Source organism: Dromaius novaehollandiae, chromosome 1, assembly GCF_036370855.1.
Source record: "Dromaius novaehollandiae isolate bDroNov1 chromosome 1, bDroNov1.hap1, whole genome shotgun sequence".
In the NCBI taxonomy this organism is placed as follows: domain Eukaryota; kingdom Metazoa; phylum Chordata; class Aves; order Casuariiformes; family Dromaiidae; genus Dromaius; species Dromaius novaehollandiae.
The window spans coordinates 198268706-198286718 of record NC_088098.1 but is presented as its reverse complement, the minus strand read 5'-3'; the positions used below and the strand labels follow the sequence as shown (position 1 = coordinate 198286718).

Sequence of the window (18013 nt, the reverse complement as noted above, 5' to 3'; positions counted from 1 at the left end):
CTTTAGCAAAGCAGATGTGGCTTATTTGGGGAACTGACAGGTGAGGTCCCATGGGAGGCAGATCTGAAGGGTAAAGAAGCTCAGGAAAGGTGGCAAGTCTTTAAAGACAGCATTGTCCAGATGCAAGAACAATCCATCCTGATACTTAGAAAGACAAGTAAATGTAGCAGGAAGACAGGTAGATGTAGCATGGCTTGGCTGAGCAGGGAAGTTGTGATAGAGCTCCAGTGCAAAAAGACAGTATACAGGAGGGAGAAGTCAGGACAGGCGACAAAGGCAGAATTTTAAAACCTGCCTGGGCACATAGGGATGCTGTCAAAAAGCCAAAGCTCAGCTGCAGTTGAAACTTGCAAGGGACATCAAGGGCAACAAGAAGAGCATCTACGACTACGTTAGTAGTAAAAGGCTGAACAAAGAAAATGTGGGCCCATGACTGAATGGGGTGCGTGATTTAGTGACAGCAGACACAGACAAGGCTGAGGTACTCATTGCTTTCTTTGCCTCACTCTTTGCCAGCAAGGTTTCTGAGATCTGTGTACTTAGTGAAAGGGTTCAAGGTGAATGACCAGCAGTGGATGAGGGTTGAGTCAGGGATTAATTGAGAGAACGTGACCCACACAAGTCCATGGAACCAGATGGATCCAAGGGTGCTGAGAGAACTGGCTGATGCCCTTGCAAAGTCACCCTCTGCCATGTTTGAAAGGTCATGGAGATTGGGGAGATCCCCAACAACTGGAGGAAGTCAAGTGTTGCACCAATCTTCAAAAAGGGCCAGAAGGACAATCCAGAGAGTTACAGGCTAGTGAGCCTCACTGCAGTGTCTGTGTGCATGCCCAGTGGTGATCACATAATTTAACTGCAGGGATATTAGTACATCTGTATCTATCTGACATGTAAGAAGGCGTTCTGAGGATCTATATTTTGGAATTTGATTCTTAAATTATTTATATATCTTGCATGCTAACATGTACCCAACATACCAAATCCATATTGACATGACTCTAGGAGGCTGCATGACTGGCAAACAGTTTGGAAAAGACTGTGTTGAGCTAATCTGTCTAACAATGCTTTACACAACACACAGCATCTGAAAGCTTTACAGAGATTAGCTTCTAAGTAGGAGGTATAAAAAAGAAGTATTTGACCTTTGGGTATGTTTGTTACATAACTGATACATAATTTTACAGCTATAATCTTTGTTTTCTAAACTGCTTACATTGCTGCAGACCAGTATTTTTGAGTTTAGGAGGAGGGTATTCTTTCCTCATTTTTACTTTCCCCTTCTCTGTATATTCATTAGGAAAACTAGGTTCATAAGATTGATTTCACATTTTCTCTTCAATATAGCAATCTTCAGCTGTCCTCCCCTGCTGTCACATATAAAATTAGTATTCAAGTCCTCAAAACTTCACCAATAATAACAATCCATTATCTACATAACGATCAGTGAAGACTCGGACCAAAACTTTTAAGTCACTATTGCATTTGATAGGTTATCAAGATAGTGTTCTAAAATTCAAGTGTGAAAAATGCACCTGATCAGATGATTACCACTTCTGATTCAAAAGGAATTGTTTTTCAGAGACCCCACATTAATTCAATTACGATAGCATTTAGGTATATAGTGCCAAAGATTATTGGTAATTTCTTTTTAGCCATTCATGGAGAAACCCATGGTTTCATGTGTTCTTGTGGAAACCACAACTGTCAGGGTATCCCAGAATAAGAAAGGTCAAGGCAATCTGTGCTGTATTTCATGTTAATAAGGATGAGTAACCATGAAAGAAGAATGTTGCCCAGGATAACCAGTTGCCTTCCTCCAGTCTGTAGTTTGGCATCTAGCATAGGTTCTTCTCTGACAAATTTTTTAACTGCAGCATGAAAGAGACAAGCAAGTCTTTATGGCTGTAGCTCTACTATCAGTCAAACACAGTTTGAATCTGCACTTAGTTTTCTATTCTCCTGCCATCCATGTTAAGCTTTACTTGGGTTCTGAATCACTAATGAGAGGAAACTCAAGCATTAATACTAAGCCTTAAAACAATCTGTAGCTCACCTCATCATAACAGGAATGAACTTGGTCTGTGAAAGGCCAAGCATGCTATGTCCAGTCTAGCAATGCATATTCAAAGCACAGTTATTCCTAAGAACAGGATAAATTTTAGCCTACTTTTGTGCCTCCACTTCAGCTGGAAGTACAAATCCAGGCAGAGAAGTGGGAAGGTCTGTTTGTACACTTAGACTAGAGATTGGTCTCTACCTCCAGTTTCCATTTTACATGCACATATTTCTGGCACTGGAACAAATTGTCCAGCTGCAGCAACTGTACTAACAAATGCAGGATTTTCCAAGTGTCGTCCAAAGGTATTTTCTTCTTTTGGGCCACTTGTAATTAGTGAGTGCTCTACCCATATACCCATACCCAACAACTTTTATCACAGAGCTACAACTTTCCTAATCCTCTTGAGGTTTCATTGGCAATTAATAATGAACAAAGGCAAAGTATTAAATATGATTTTTTAAAATTATTTTCCAAAGTTTTCTATAAGGCAATGTCAATTTATTGATATTTAATTGTATGAGAAAATGTTGAAGACCTAACCACACACAATTTGCTAAACAATGGGTATATACATTAGCTAGCAGATAATGATACAAGTCTTGATCTATATATGAGTGTTATATGTATTTTCAAATATATTAACTAATTATATGGCTAAATGCTTAAGTAAACAACAACTTAAATACTTGGCAAGTTCAGATACAAAAGATGGAGAGGATTACTTAAGGAAATACAAGAAATATGAAACTAGGAATGTGAGGAATGAAGAAAGGAAAATTTTAACTGAAAATCAAGTTAGACTTCCTGACAGTTAGACTTACTAGACTGTGTAATAGCATGCCATATTAAATTGGGGGTGCCCAATCATTTGGAACATTTAAAGCTAGACTAGACAGCAATAAAAATGAACTGTAAAGAACACACTTTCACAGCAAGAGCTCTCCTTCATTGCAAGGACATACACTAATGAACTTGTAGATCTCTTCTGCTTTTTTTCTAGGAACGTTATTCTGTGTTTTATCGTTAACAGTGAGCATTCCATGGAGTTAGTTATATTTTTAGCTACCTTTTTTAAAAGTAAAGTTTAAAAAATGTCTATTTAATTACTCACAAATTTTCATCCTCATGTTTACTAAAACATTCTCTTGTCAGAACACTGATAGTTCCATAGTTTCTATTCTGAATAAGCCTCATCCATTGTATTTTTTTTTTCAGTTAAAGTAAATCTAATTTGTCCCCAACCAGGCCACAGTCATTCCCACTGTCTCTGTCAGACAATGAATATTTAAATATTTTGTGCAAACAGGAAAAGTTACAAAAAGAGTTATTGAGATACCTATTGTATAAAATCAGTGATCCAAGAAAGTAAAGCTTCTCAACAATGTGATATATACATATCTTGGTGGGATGAACCTTTTCCTTTTCTGTGCCTTGATACATTCAGTAACTTTGTAACACACAACTGCACATTTTTATCATTTTGCACATGTATTTTTGTTCCCAGGACCACACAGTGTTATTCTAATGTAGGAAATAAAAATGACAATGCATGGAGCTCAAGAGTGACCTGAAAAAGGTCTGTGTTCATGGAGCTTTGTCTGTTTTTTCAAGTGCTATCGGCTGACTTCATAAAAGAGGTTACCCCTCTTTACAGATTTTTTATATATCTTTAGATCATCATATATTCAAAAAGACTATTACAGAGATTCACATACTCGGTGAAAATTTACTGTAATATTTCTTAGAATAATATAAGTTCACACAGTGATGTAAGCGAGCAACACTTCTAAAATATGAGACCCAGGGGCTTCACAGTGTGTGGCTCCAAGTGCACACCCTGTTTGCACCTTGGCTGCATGGGAGCCCCATCTCTGGTCCCCCAAGTGCCCCAGTGCTTGCCAGAGTGATGGTTTGTGGGTCCCTTCCTGCTCATCATCCACCAGTTTCTCCATTGCCATTTATCAAGGTGGGACTACTAGGATGCATCTAGTGTCAAATTATTTTGAGCGTGACACTAAATGACCAGAGCCTGCTGAACTCTGATAGATATCAGTGAGACTGAAAAGTAATCACTGTTGTCCAGTGATGGCTCCCTAAGACATAAATTTGTTTGTATTGTTTATATGTCATGTTCCTGTTTATGTATTATCTGTCATGTTAGTATTGTAACTAACAAATACCTTTTGTATGTTTGTGCAAGGTCTAGTGCAAGGGAGCCTCCATCCAGACTGGGACCTGTAAGCACCACAAAACTATGATAGTACAATAAATATTATGTAACAGTCAATTTCCTGCTGAACAGATTCAACCTTTGATAAGATTAATCCAAAATTAGAAGTCCATTCTCCTAAAATATAGAGTACTCTGGCTGCCAGTCGATTTCAAGAATATTAGTATTGGATTGTACTTTTGGAGTTCTGTTGTTTATTGATTCTCTCTCTTATCCCACACAGAAATTGTGTTTCTGTATAGATTTTTCATAGAGGACCACTATGTAGAAGACAAATAGATTCAGAATGTAATCTATCGTTCTTCACAAGAATGATTCAATAGCCCATGGCTAAGCTATATATGAATTTTTTTGATTGGTGAAAAGTAACAAGAAATCCAATGAGTTCTCTGATTTTTTTTATCTTCAAGTAAGATTTTAAGACCTTCAGATCTATAACAAAGGTTCTACTAGTAGCCTCGCTACTATTTTTACAATTCCCCAAATCTGTAAAATCTAGAAGGACATGACCACTCTTACAATTTGTTCCATGCCTTTTTATCTAGAGTATGTTTTTCCACTGTTAGCAGTTCATTTTAAGAAACCTCTCTGCCCCACCCGGAGAAGTAAATGGAAAGTCATTACATTTTTGGTTCCTCAAAGACTTTCCATAGTTCTTAACAGATCTCCATACCTTATACTTTCCTAGTGGCCAAAACTTACATCACTGGTTTTGTCTGTTCATTGTTTACTCTAACTGATTGTCTTTCTTCCTTTTCCATAAACCTCCAGGTGACATCTCCATATATATTCTATGTATGCCTTACAATGGTCTCATATATTTGGAAGAAAATATTTCTCTTTTGGCATTTAAAATTTCTTCCAGATAAAATTTATTTTTCTGCCTTAATATCTGCTGAAACCAAATGATAATGAGAATTCATATTTCTCCACATTTAGATGATTGCCTAATATATAGCTCTACTGACTATTTAATAAGCTTTTCCAAATATATATTTCTGTATACCTACAGTTGTGGGGAAAATGTAAATAACTGTAATAACATAAAAAAATACAGGAATAAAATGTAATTGAATGAAAAACTCCTTATTAACATTAGTGGGAAATACATGAATTGTCCTATAAGTTTCACCTACACAAGTCACAGTTTAAGGTACTGCTCTGACTCTCCCTACTCTCCAGCAGGGCAAGGCAAGACCCAAATAAATGTTGGCCTTCATGAACATGTTTTTAAATGACATGGTCAAGTACTGACTACTGACAGTTGAAAAATTGACTTCATAAGTGCAAAATGTAGCCATTTTGTCAAAATTTTATTGTTTCCTCTCGAACCAAATAAAAAAATGTAGTATCTTTGAAACTGTATAAATATGTATGAAAATGTAACAGATTTGAAAATGTATGGTCCTAGCCATGGAGTAAGAGTTGGATTTGAAATACGATCCTTATCAAAAATTCTAAAGATAATGAAAGAAGAATTGCAAAGATCTGTCGTAAAGGCCAGATTTGAGTTTGCTGTGATGCACTGCAAGGAAAATCAAAAAGAAGTAGGTTAGTTCTCCCCTCCATTTTGCTGGATTAGAGTTATGAAAATATTCTTTCAAATAATATCATTAGAGAACCATCATAACAGGTGTTTGTTTTCATATGAAAAATCTTCTCTGTGGTCATGAATACTGAGAATCACAAATTTTTGTGCCAGAAATAAAAAATAGTCATGATGACAATTAGCCAAGGTAACCAAAACTTCACTCTTACACTTTCTTTATCAGTAGTGCTAAGATAAGGGTAACGATGGGCAATGCAGAACAAGGTTGGATTGCTGTTGGAAAGGAACTATTTTTAGTTGCAATATGCTGCAGTGGTTGCTATTTAATATAATAATATAATCTTAAAATAAATTTGCATAATAGCTGCAAGACAAAATATACAGAAAAATATTTAACTCATTCTGTTCACACAGAGCTATGCACAGATTTGTTCCACAGCGCTTTTTGAGAGACATCACATCTCTTTTTCCTTTAAATTTTCTTCTTATATTTTGGTCATCTCATTTATTTAGACAGCAAATTCTGTCAGGGTGGAAATGCCTGTTACTGTGTACTTAAACAAGGCATAGAGCACTGAGACCATAAGATCAAATGTGCCCGAATACAAATGCTAGGATTTACAATATTGAATCAATCATTAGTCTGTGTAATCAGATACACTATATAAATATTCCTGATTCCTCAGAGGAATTCAAGAAATAAACACCATGCACTATTGTTCACAAGAAAATCCATTTTGACAACTTTTACGAATCAAAGGAAAAGGCTTAATACCCTTTCTTTAACTAAGTTGCATAATAATAAATGTTAACATGATAAAATTAATTAGCCAGTTTTTTAAAAATAGAGTTTCTGAATAAATGTGTGTAACACTGGGAATAGCAGTGTATTTTGCTATTGTTGAGTAGACTGGTCACGTAAGACATGCCAGATATGATGGCATTCTTACTAGTAGAGTATTATCGAGCTTTGAAATGTCTATTCATTCGGTACAGAACTAGAAACAGAATTTGATCCTTTCTGAACAAGAAAACAGAGCTGGAACTCAAGCTGCTTTAAGAAGCTATTTTTTCCTCCTGAGTTATACCTGTTTTGATTAATACTTTTCTCTATCTAAGAAAGACTGTTATTCTATATATCAGGACAAAGAGGACCTGAAAATATCTTGAAAGTCTGCATCTTTAATATTAATCCTGTTTTATAAATGAAATCTCATCAGAAATAGACAGATGTGAATGGTATGCTGAATTTGCATCTTTTCTAGCCACTTCTTTACACAGCTATTGAGTTCGTAATGGGCATCTGTATTTTTAGAACATGGAATATTTATTACCTGCATTCTAACTTTATCTAGAAAGGGTGTTTTAGGCCTTATCCAGACACTTGCTGATCGGGTGAGATGAACTTCAATATCAGTAAGTATTAAATAAGCTTCTTACCCATTGGAGTGCTTGCTGTTGCTGAATGCTTTAATATGACCAATATCTTTAACAGAAAAGATCCCATTGTCATCTAAGGAAAAAAAGACAGATAACCTTCTCTGTGAGCCCAGGAAACAGAATCCTTGCAACAGAAAATGAGATGAGGCATCAGTAATGTTATTATACCAAGCACATACTTAGCTCCAAAATAGATATTGTAAGTCAAACAGAGAGCCTCATCAGATTCATTACCAATTCTGTTTTTGCTGATTGCTCTTTAACAATCTCTACCCACAGCCCTATTATCTCAATGAAACAGTACACTCTTGTTTGCAAAGCAAGTTCTCTAAATAGTACTTGCTGCAAGAAATACTGCAGTGAAAGCTGGATCTATAAAGCCATTAATTGAACTATCTTTGGGGCACAACAAATGATGTCTCAGTCTGAACTTGTCAAGGTCTTTCCCCAGGTTGACCTAAAAGTAAGGTATAGCTATCCCATAACTACAAACAGGTATTACCTGAATGAAAATACTGCATCCTATCTATACTGAAGTTAATATCTTTATCAGTTCTCATCAGTGACTACATTATGCATGGACTTTTAATAGTTGGAAAATTTGGAATATTCAGGGAACAGGTATTACAAATCAAATATTCTATTAACTCCTGAGAGAAGAACTGCTTTCATTTGAATTGAGTGTGCGTTAAAGCTAATGCTTGAATGGTCTTAAAATTTAACTGTGTTAACCATCCTAACATATGGATTTGCCTGTCTTTTCAGTATTTGATCTCTTTCCAAAAGGGGAAAATACACATCTTCCTTTGCAGTTCTTAGCTGATAGACCAGCAGCTAAATTTCCATTATTTAGAGGAATGTAAGGAGTGTAATTGAGCCTAGTGTCCTGAAAAGATGCAGAAACAGTGATGATATGATATATGAACCAGAGCGGTTGACCTGGTATAATGAGCTCTCATGCATGCCAGTTTCTGTGTTGGAAGGAAAATGCAAGTTATAGTTATTGGTTTTATTTGGGTGACCATTGGTTTTATTTGGGTGATCATAAACTGAATGAATGTTCCTTATGCTTCATCCTCATTTCTAAAGCTCATGTGCCTACAGCAGATGGACCACTACTTTATTATAATGGCTTGGGAGATAAATCCCAAATATATCATCTGATACTCTTTTGAGTCCATAAGCCATAAACCATGTGAGACTCAGCTGCAGTGATATCTTCAGGAAAAAGCAAGCCACTATACATGCAAAAGACCTAGACCTGCAGCTACTGGTTTCCAGTCTGAATAGTCCCATCTATGTGCATCTTTTTCCATGTGTCTGTTTTGCTCATGAGCTGTAGCAGCAGGTTTCACTATGACGGGATGTAAAAGAGGGAAAGTTCTTACATCCTCAGCTTTACAAATAGGTTCTCAGTGCTAGCCATACCAATCCTGTCAAACTAGCTTTCTCCAGTCCTTTCTCAGTTTTCCAGAGCACAGATATTCATAGCCATAAGAAGAAAGCCATTCCACCAGGCTCGTCAGGATGACTTTTGGAACTTTTTGGTCCTGATGAAGGACTCAGTCTTCTACATCTCCCTGAAAGAAACTTCAGAGCCTTCCCAAAGTTTGTGGACATACTGCGCTTCTCTACTGGCTTTGTGGAGCATGGAACTGCTTAACCTTATTTCAGAGGAAAATGATTTTACATTTATCATGTTCTAGAGTCTAAGAGAATGAAAATCCAAAATAGCCCTCCATCCAGATGCTCCACAGCACCACGAGTCTTAACTAAGATTCAAGTGGGGTTGCTACTCATTTGAGGTGGTTTGGAGTACCCCTATTTAGACAATTGGCTGAATAGCTGCCAAATGCCCTTTAGAACTTGATTTCTGACTCAAAGAATGTTTTGGTGAGCTTGTATGAGGCTTGAACCCACTCAGAGCTTGGATTTTTTGAAGAAGCCCTAGTCTTGGTTTCTACAAGCACTTGCATCCTTAAGAACATTTCAAATAATAATAAAAAAAAAAAAAAAAAAAAAAAAGCTGCTACTGCTGTTAAATACACCCTGTTACTCCAATTAGAAACAGCATAGCAGTTTTGAAATGAACAGCCGGTTGCACCTTTGTGAATGCTAATGCCAAATTGCATCATTGCTGCCTCAGGGTTTGGCTGTTGCTGGTAGTTCCCACATCAGTCAACTCCCTGCAGTGACAGCAAAATCTGCTCAGTGTCTACAGAGATAAATCATTTCATCCTCCTCTTCTACACAGGTCAGTCCTGTATAGACACCTTGCTGAGGGCTTTATCTGAGTAATTAGCAAACACAGAGTCTCAGGGTGATACATACAGCAATGTGTTAGAGCTAAGGGCCAGCACACTCAAGCAGTGACAGTCAGCATCAGGGGTCCAGATTTACGATACATCCATTACGTTTAATGAAGCATTCTTTTCTTCCTGACCAAAATAGCTTATTATATAACTACATCACATTCTGCATCTAACTTACATTTAGATCCTTTTCTCGAATCAATAGAAATATTTTTATTCAATACTTTGAATAGGAATAGAATCAAATCCTTGAAACTGAAAGCATCAAGGTTATGCATCAGTGAGAAAGTGACGGTCCTCAGTAAATAACAATTGGCTTCCCCTAAACTATGCATGCTGCAATATAAGAGGCAGAATGGTTGCTGAGAGAATATTATGTGTAATTTTTATAATCTTTCCTTTTTTGGAAGTTATCATTGGATCTCAGTGCTTTAGGAAGGCTATTTATCCTTCTCTTTTACGTTTCATGTAACTTTAGTTTGCCAGCTATAAAAAGGGGATAATATAATTTCGTAATTCCACAGAACTGCGAAACTCAGTACTTTAAAATCATGACATGCCAGGATATTGTGTTAATAAGGGAATTATAACTATTAATAGATCACAAAGTTGATTGATAGAAGTAAAATCCACATTTTTATTGCTCTCATGCGTGTTACAGAGTTCATCTCTCAGTCATTAATTTATGCGGGTAACCCAAGTCTAAATTTCCATATGTTTATGAACTTCATAAATGGTCAGATGATGAGAATGGATGATGAGACTCTTACTCCAGATATGTGAGAACGAGAACATTGTGTCAAAAATTAAGTGAAGTATATGATGAAGAAGACAGGACATATTTGAGTACAAACTAATCCTGAGTGATATGATTGGATGGATGAAAAAACCAAGAATTTATCTATAAGTTGAAACGTTATGTTTTGCCACATGGTATATTATTCTTGGTGTAAAAGATACTCTATTGTCTACAGGGCATTTTAATAATCATCATTACTGCAAGATCTGAATCTATTAGAAAATGTGTGCTGAGTAAATTGTATAATCTTCTTTTTCAACATCAGTTATAGTTTTCTGTCTCTGCTAAAAGCTCCTGCCTGGCAAAGCCAAAGGCAGGATAGAGATTGCTACGCAGGAGTTCGTTATTTTCCCTGATGTGCTTCAGAGCAAGAATTAAATTTTATTTCTTGCTCTGCCTTTTTAAATTTCAGATTTGTCAATGCCATTATACGTTTATTCTATAATTACTGTTTGTATAGTTCTTCATATTCCAGGAAAAATGTGAAAACCATGTTTAAACCTGATGAAGTTTAATGTGTTGTAGAATTTGATAAAAGAATATTAGAAATTATAGAGATTATATAATCTGCTTCCACCTGATGGAAAAAGGCATGGCATCACAGCAGATAATCAAATCCTAATTTTGGTTAATTAAATGAGAGCCAGTTCTTAGTGGTATTTATTTAGAATATCTTGATATTTTCATACCATATTTTTCAAAAGTGCTTGTCTTAAAACCTATGAATTTTTATTGGCTGAAATGATCCCTATTTTCAGTTACAAGTTAGAAAAGAATAATGTCATGGTCTTTACTTCAAAAACACATTTAGAAGTCACTCAGTGTTGCCTAGTAATTGTGATTATGAAAGCCATAGGGGGGCTCTTCACAATGAGATGTATCAGTACATACCTAGGCACTTTTTAAGAGCTTTGCAATGGTCTTGAATTTAGAAATTCTAATTCCACTGAAACAAGGCAGTACACCATATATTTCAAAGCAGTAAAATATTTAACAGGTATGAATCTCTGAATATGATCTGAATAACAGATTCCATAAATAGCTGTTAAAAAAGCCTTTGTCCTTAAATAAATCTCTGCTGAGGAAGAATCGCATTGTACTCTCCAGTGGAGTGAACTGTTGACAGTTATGATTTGACCTTATATAATTTAAGCAAAGCTTCTTTGATACCCTCTCTTTCTCTCTCTGCAAGCCTTTTTAAAAGAAAATAGCAAAATTTTTCATTAAAGTCTGGTTAGACATGTTTCACATTATATGTGATCTCTTTGCAGACAACATACAATATTTGAAAATAATTAAAGTTTCTTAAAGCTGAAACTTTTTCTCAGTGGTAGGTGTAATTCCTTGTATGAATAGATTGTTGATGTGTCATTACTGGCACACCATGTATCTTCTCTTCTCTTCTTACACGGAGAGCAGTCTGAAGAAATTTGGAGTAGAAATACTTTTTCCATTTTATTTTGCTTGTTATTTAGCCCTCCCACCTATTTCTTGTAACTTGAGACAGTTTGTACTTCGTAAATTTTTGTTTGTAGCTGAGTTGTAAGGCTGGAATATTTTTTGCCAAACTTTTTCTAATTTTTTATGTAGTGGGCAGTGGGGGGAAGCCCTTTACAGTTTAGCAAAATACCTATGAAATGTCCCTCAGCTGAAGCCTGAAATTCCTCAGAAGTGCCTACTGAAGGAATTCTTCACTGCATTTTTCACATTATCAATTATATGATAATGGAGAAGGAAAGAAAATAGAGAATAAAACAGAAAAGGGTTGGAAAGTGAAATGGCTAGAATCAGGAGGAAGAGACTAAGAGAGAATAAGAAAAATAGAAAAATTGACAGCAGGTGACAAAAAAAGAAAGCAATAGGACTGTATAAGACATGCAGCCTTAACCTGGAAGTAGAGGAGGAAAAAATAAACCAAAGAAAGAAAAAATGAATTAAAAAGAAATAGGTACTGAAAAGAAGAGCAAATCAAAATCCCTCCTCTTCCCTTTAATAGGTTCAGAAGCATTGCATATCCTGTAAAATGTACCATTGATAGGATAAATCTTGAGAAATGATCATAAAGTTTATTTTATGTGAGTACTCGTGTGTAAAATTCTATTGTTCATGACAAACTTTTAGAAAGAATGCTCAAAGTGTATTTGAGCATGGCCAATAAAAATGTACTTCATTTTAGGTTAATTACTGTAATATTGCATTTTTTTCTCCAAACATTTAAAATTTACTTTAAAATATCTCTGCTTCAACACCTTTTTCTTGAAAGCTACAATTTCTCAAATAAAAATATTCCTGGAATAAATGAGGAATTGTCAAAATTTTAAATGCATTAGTGCAGGTACCTTTATTGGTAGACTGAAGGCAGGGAGCTCTGGAGTGGTTCAGTTTATGAAATGAACAAAAAATAAATACAGAAACAATACTAAAACATGCATAATTCTTGCATCTTCTCCCTAGACTGGAATGGGACATCTGCGTGTTACAAAAGAAGGTCTTCGTCTGGAAGGGGAATCAGAATTCTTATTCCCTCTTTATGCCAAAGAAATTCATTCTCGAGTGGTAAGTGGATAATCTTTCAATAATGCTAAAATAAATGTAATGCACTTATGAAAAGTCAAATATAGGCCAAGTCCAGGCACCTATGAGGAAAACACGCACACACACACGCACACACACACGCACACACAAATATATATATATATATATACACACATATATACATATACACTTTTATATACACATATATATATATATACACACACTTTTTTTTGCATGCTAGTAATAATATATTGAGAAGATACTTATAAATATGTTACTGAATGTATGATGGAAGAACATGGCAAATATTTTATAAACATGATCAAGGTCAATGCTCAGATACTGTGGCAGAAGTAACATTTTTTTCTTAGGCATGTCATAAGAAATTACCTATAAGGAAATTGTTATGGTCATTGTACATACGCAATGCTAAAATTTCAAGAGTGCTTTAGAAAGTTTTGCAATGTTTTTACTGAGACTACTTTTTATGTCTGTTTCCCTGTGAAATCATTTGTTTTGTTTATTCATCCAATGAATGCTTAAAGAATAGTTTAAATACCTCTAAAATTAGTGGATTCTATTGGAAAAGTCATAGTTCTGCTAATAAGTTCCATTTTTATAATTTCTAGGACACAGATAGTTAATGTATGATATTTTTATATATATATTTACATATACAAAATGTGAAAGACTAAACGGAAAGATTTAGAATCGAATTTTGTTTAAATGGAATTTTTTTATTACTAGTATTGAGGTAGCAAAGAGAAATAACACACTTGATCAAATAAAATATTTCACAAGCAGATTAATTTTAAATTAGTAATGAGAATTGGTATGATATGGAAGATTTTTATTGTAGTACTGGGTTCTGATAAAGAAAGAGATGATGAATTGGTTTTGAAGTATTCAGGTGAATTTTGAATTTAACTCAGGTGAATTTTTTGTAGAGCAAAATCTATTTCTTGTCAAAAAAACAAATACTTCTAAGAACTGTTTTCTGTCACTCAAACTTTCACAGAAGAAATCCATATTTCATGAGCAATATCAACAGCCTGTGGGACAATTTCACCGAGTAAAGTACTATTCAATGACAGTAAGAGCAAAACATGACTCTTTCATTACTTCAGACATATAACCATCCTTACCAGATCCATTAGGAAGAATAGTGAATATGTGTCTTTCCTGAGAGTAGGGGAAAAGTGTTTGTATCTCTATAGCAAAAGAAATGTAAATAAGTTTATCAGACGACATGACTGATATCAAAGTTAAGATGAGGTTGTTAAAATGCTAAATTACTAAAATTCAGCAATGTCAACATCTTTTATGTCTATTAAGTTTTCTTTTTCTCTCTTTCTTCAATAAATATTTCCAGGAAGAGCTCTTATTTAGAGAATGAAGTTGCATCACTAAATCTGTGTTTCCTTTTTTTCCTTATGCTGTATTCTTTTCTTTCTTGTAAGCAGTGGGAACACTATTTTTGTGCTTAGAAGAATTTCCCTCAAGGTTGTTTATCCAATAAGGCATGTAACTTTTTAAAAACCAGCACAGCTAATTCTTAAGAATTCCCTCTGCCCAGAAAAATCTTTATGCAATGTTGCGCTACTTTTTGGGCTCTTTTAATATTCCTGCTAGCTCTTAATATATTTAGTACAATATAGGAAAAGAGATGTGTGGCAGCATCTAATGTAAGCGTAGCTGTCTTATGACCCATTGTGATCATTAGTAGCATGCATTAATTAGAGCCTTCAGGCTACTGGATGTCTTGCCCCCTATGAACTGATAACTCATCAGGTCTTTTTGCTAGTTTGTTTGCTTTTTAAAGTATTTTAAATCTCTAGAGGCTTAAATGCCTGCAGCTTTATCTCTTGGGTGCCCTTTCTTTATTCTCATAAAATTGCTTATTTGTTATGATTTCTTTTCCTAAGTTTTTTTGTTAGAGAACTGGGCCACTCATGGATATCACAGCAGCTTTCTTCCTTGCCTTAATAGTTTTCTTCTTGCAGACTCTTCACAGCTTTTCTTACCTAATGAGATCTTCAAAGTGCTAAGAAAATATGCAGCAGAAAATCGACTTGCTGTGCATCATCTCTGGAGCCTATTACAACTTTATGCCTTAATTATGAGTCCAACAGAGTTGTGGGCAATTCCTTTGCATCTTAGCTAATACATATTCATGTCAAGATAGAGAATGAGCATTTAGAAATACATTACTCCTTGTAATTAGTCAACAACACGTGTGGAAACTGCGGATCCAGAATACAGTTTATTTTCACTTAAAATCAATATTACTAATTTATTTTTGAAATCAACCAACGGCAATCAAAAAAGTGTAATAGGGATTCCTACGTTTGTGGGTCATTTGACACATGTATTTAAAAGTAATATATTTACCAATAGTCTTTTTTGACCTTTCTTCTCTACACCATGCTAACCTGTTACCATTAAGTTGGTATAAGGTGGACTCCATGGTGTGTATTGCTTTTACCACTGTTGTTAAATGTGTTTGTAATACAATTTTTCATATAAAATTTGTTCAAAGTTCTCATGCTATCTCATACTCTAAACACTGAATTACAATCAGAACATCATTCAGGAGTGATTTTCAGAGCTTAGTCATTAAAGGTGTGCATAGTCCAGCTTCAGTCTGCACAGTCTGGCTTAAATCCAGAAGAAGTACCTGAAGCCATCAATGTGATAGAGGCTGGTTTGATAGTTAATAATATTCCAGTTTCTAACTACTGGATTATGTATCCAGGGATGAGTGAGTATTTATTCCCTCTGAAGTCAAAAACAAGCAGCTTGTTGATACCCACTTCAAATAACATATTTCCTGCTACTTTAACAAACTCAGATCTGCTTAGGCACTCTTATCAGTTACAGAGCTCTGGTTATGTACCTATAAAATAGATTTTCAGTATGAAAGTACCTGTGGTACAAAAATCATCTCCCTCATCATTCTTGTTAAGTCTAGTAATTTGTTGCAATTTGCTGAGCTGGATGAAGGTGATCAGCCTTTTAGTCTCTCATACTTAAAATCCAGTGAAGACAATGGCCAGGACTGTCTCCCTCTAAATCAACTTCATTTAAAGACAGTTCAGCTAATAAATCTAAGAAAGATGAACCCACTCACTCCTGTCCCCGCAAACGTTTTAGACACTCCCAAATGACCCCTGCCAGTTCCCTTGTTATGAGTCTATTTCCTTACTCACCCTGTATCTAATGTGATGGAGCACAGTGGGTAGCTAGGTCAAGACAGCTACTCATCTGCTCCTCAGGAGCAGGGTTTGGTAGAGAGAATCAGATGGACCCAAAGTACAAAGGGTTTAAGGGGAAGGTCAGGGAATAAGGAATGGAAACTCACCTGGGAGGAATTTGATAAGCATAACACCAAGCCATGAGTTATTACATCTAGATGTTTTTGGTGAAGTAGTTCCATACTCACTGTAGTGAAAGAATGACATGCAATTTTGATTTGCCTCCCATAGTTAGTCTAGGCTGTTGTGAGGTGTGATAGAGATGAATGATGATACCAATTACACCTGCTTGGCATGCCCTCGCTTCCATAAGTAGCACAAGATAATGATTAGGCATACTCTGATTGCTCTGCAAGTGTCCTGGCTGTGATGCAGCCAGCTGCAATTGCTTATTGCCAGGTGTGTTTTGCCCTGCCTCATATGAGAGAACATCTCACATACTTGTTATCAGACTGATGCAGGATTTGAAGTTCATGCTAGTAGGCTGGGAGGAAGGATGATGCTTGAAGAGAGGTTAAGAAGGGACATCTTAGAAGGGCTGACAGAGAATTACATAAATGACATGTGGCCAGTGTCATTTCAAGGATGGTGTACTTTTTTGTATCCACTCTTCATGAATCTTTTCCTTGGGAGAGATACATGTGCCCCCTTCCCTGGGCCAGCTCTTCTTCTTTTCTCCTCAACCTTCTGATACTCCTCAAACTCACAAGTGGATGAAATTGGAGGAGGTCTGAGGAGTTCATGCTCAGCCTTTAATGCATCTGGTCAGATTAGGTTTCTTTTTCTGTGATCTCAGGCTCTGAGAGGACATTGAAAGTTGCTACATAATTTGTTGGCTTTTCTGCAGTATGTTAAGAGTTAGCCTGTGGTAGCATGGACACGTACCACCAGGTGTTTGGCATTTGTCTCTCTCAACTGTATACCTCATTCAGCTCAGCACAGAATGGCCAAAACATCCTCCTCCTGTTGGTCCTACTCTCTTCAATGTAAGTGTGCAGCTTTGGGGTTTATTTTTGTTTTTAACTTGAACTTACGTATTTCCTATGTCCTGTTGTACCCAGCCTCTGCATTTACATTGTTCCTTAGATAATGTGCCAGCTACAAAGGCTTGGAACTGATTATATTTCCTTTATAATGCTCAAAGCCCTTTCTGAAACACAAATTTGCTGGCAAAGAAGAGTTAGGTTAAATATGAATATGTCGTTTTGTGATCTTCATATGTGGGTTTATCTTCTGAAGAATCAGAAGTGGGACAACACAGGATGAATGAGGCTTGAATCATGGCATGGGGATGTGGACAAGCAGGCAATGCTGCTCAGTCTGCTGACATAGTTCAAGAGGAGTGGGAGGCAGGTAGACAATTTAGTTCAGGCTGATGCACTCTCATCTGTACTCTCATCTACTAAAGTCAAGTTTGAGCTAGTCAACCTGCCACTTTTCCTATCAACAACAGTTTGAATTTCCTTGCCAGGAGGGTCAGGGCCAAGTGCTTAAATCAAGCCAAAGCATATAGGCTGTATGGACTATCGTGGAGGCAGAGCTCAAATGCATTCTTATGAATGCACAAAGTGTGCAAGGTACTTGCACTTCAGTTAAATGGCTGTCTTCTAAAAGTCTCAATTTTGTATAGAAACATAGTAAATCTAGGACTTAGGTCATTCTTTTCAAAAGATGAAATATTAGCAACTGTGTTCATTGGGCCAATAATATAGATTTTTGTCAATGGAGAAGTATTCTCTTTAACTTTTCTTGAATTTTAAATCTAATGTAGTTGAGATAATCAGAAGTACTTGTCTAAATTATTTGATGATATCTATGGATGGTATTGTAAC

The 18013-nt window shown here is 35.9% G+C and overlaps 1 protein-coding gene across 12 annotated transcripts in view; it reads left to right on the top strand.

The window, feature by feature from the left end:
* SGCG (sarcoglycan gamma) overlaps window positions 1–18013 on the top strand; it is a 143699-nt gene that overhangs the window by 74007 nt on the left and 51679 nt on the right. For all 12 annotated transcript variants that reach the window (XR_010387304.1, XM_026108834.2, XM_026108835.2 and 9 more), the window contains one exon: window positions 12847–12948. Coding sequence is in view for 11 of the 12 variants with exons in the window: in XM_026108834.2 (XP_025964619.1) it covers window positions 12847–12948 (102 nt within the window). In the remaining variant the exon portion in view is untranslated. The remainder of the gene's footprint in view (window positions 1–12846; window positions 12949–18013) is intronic.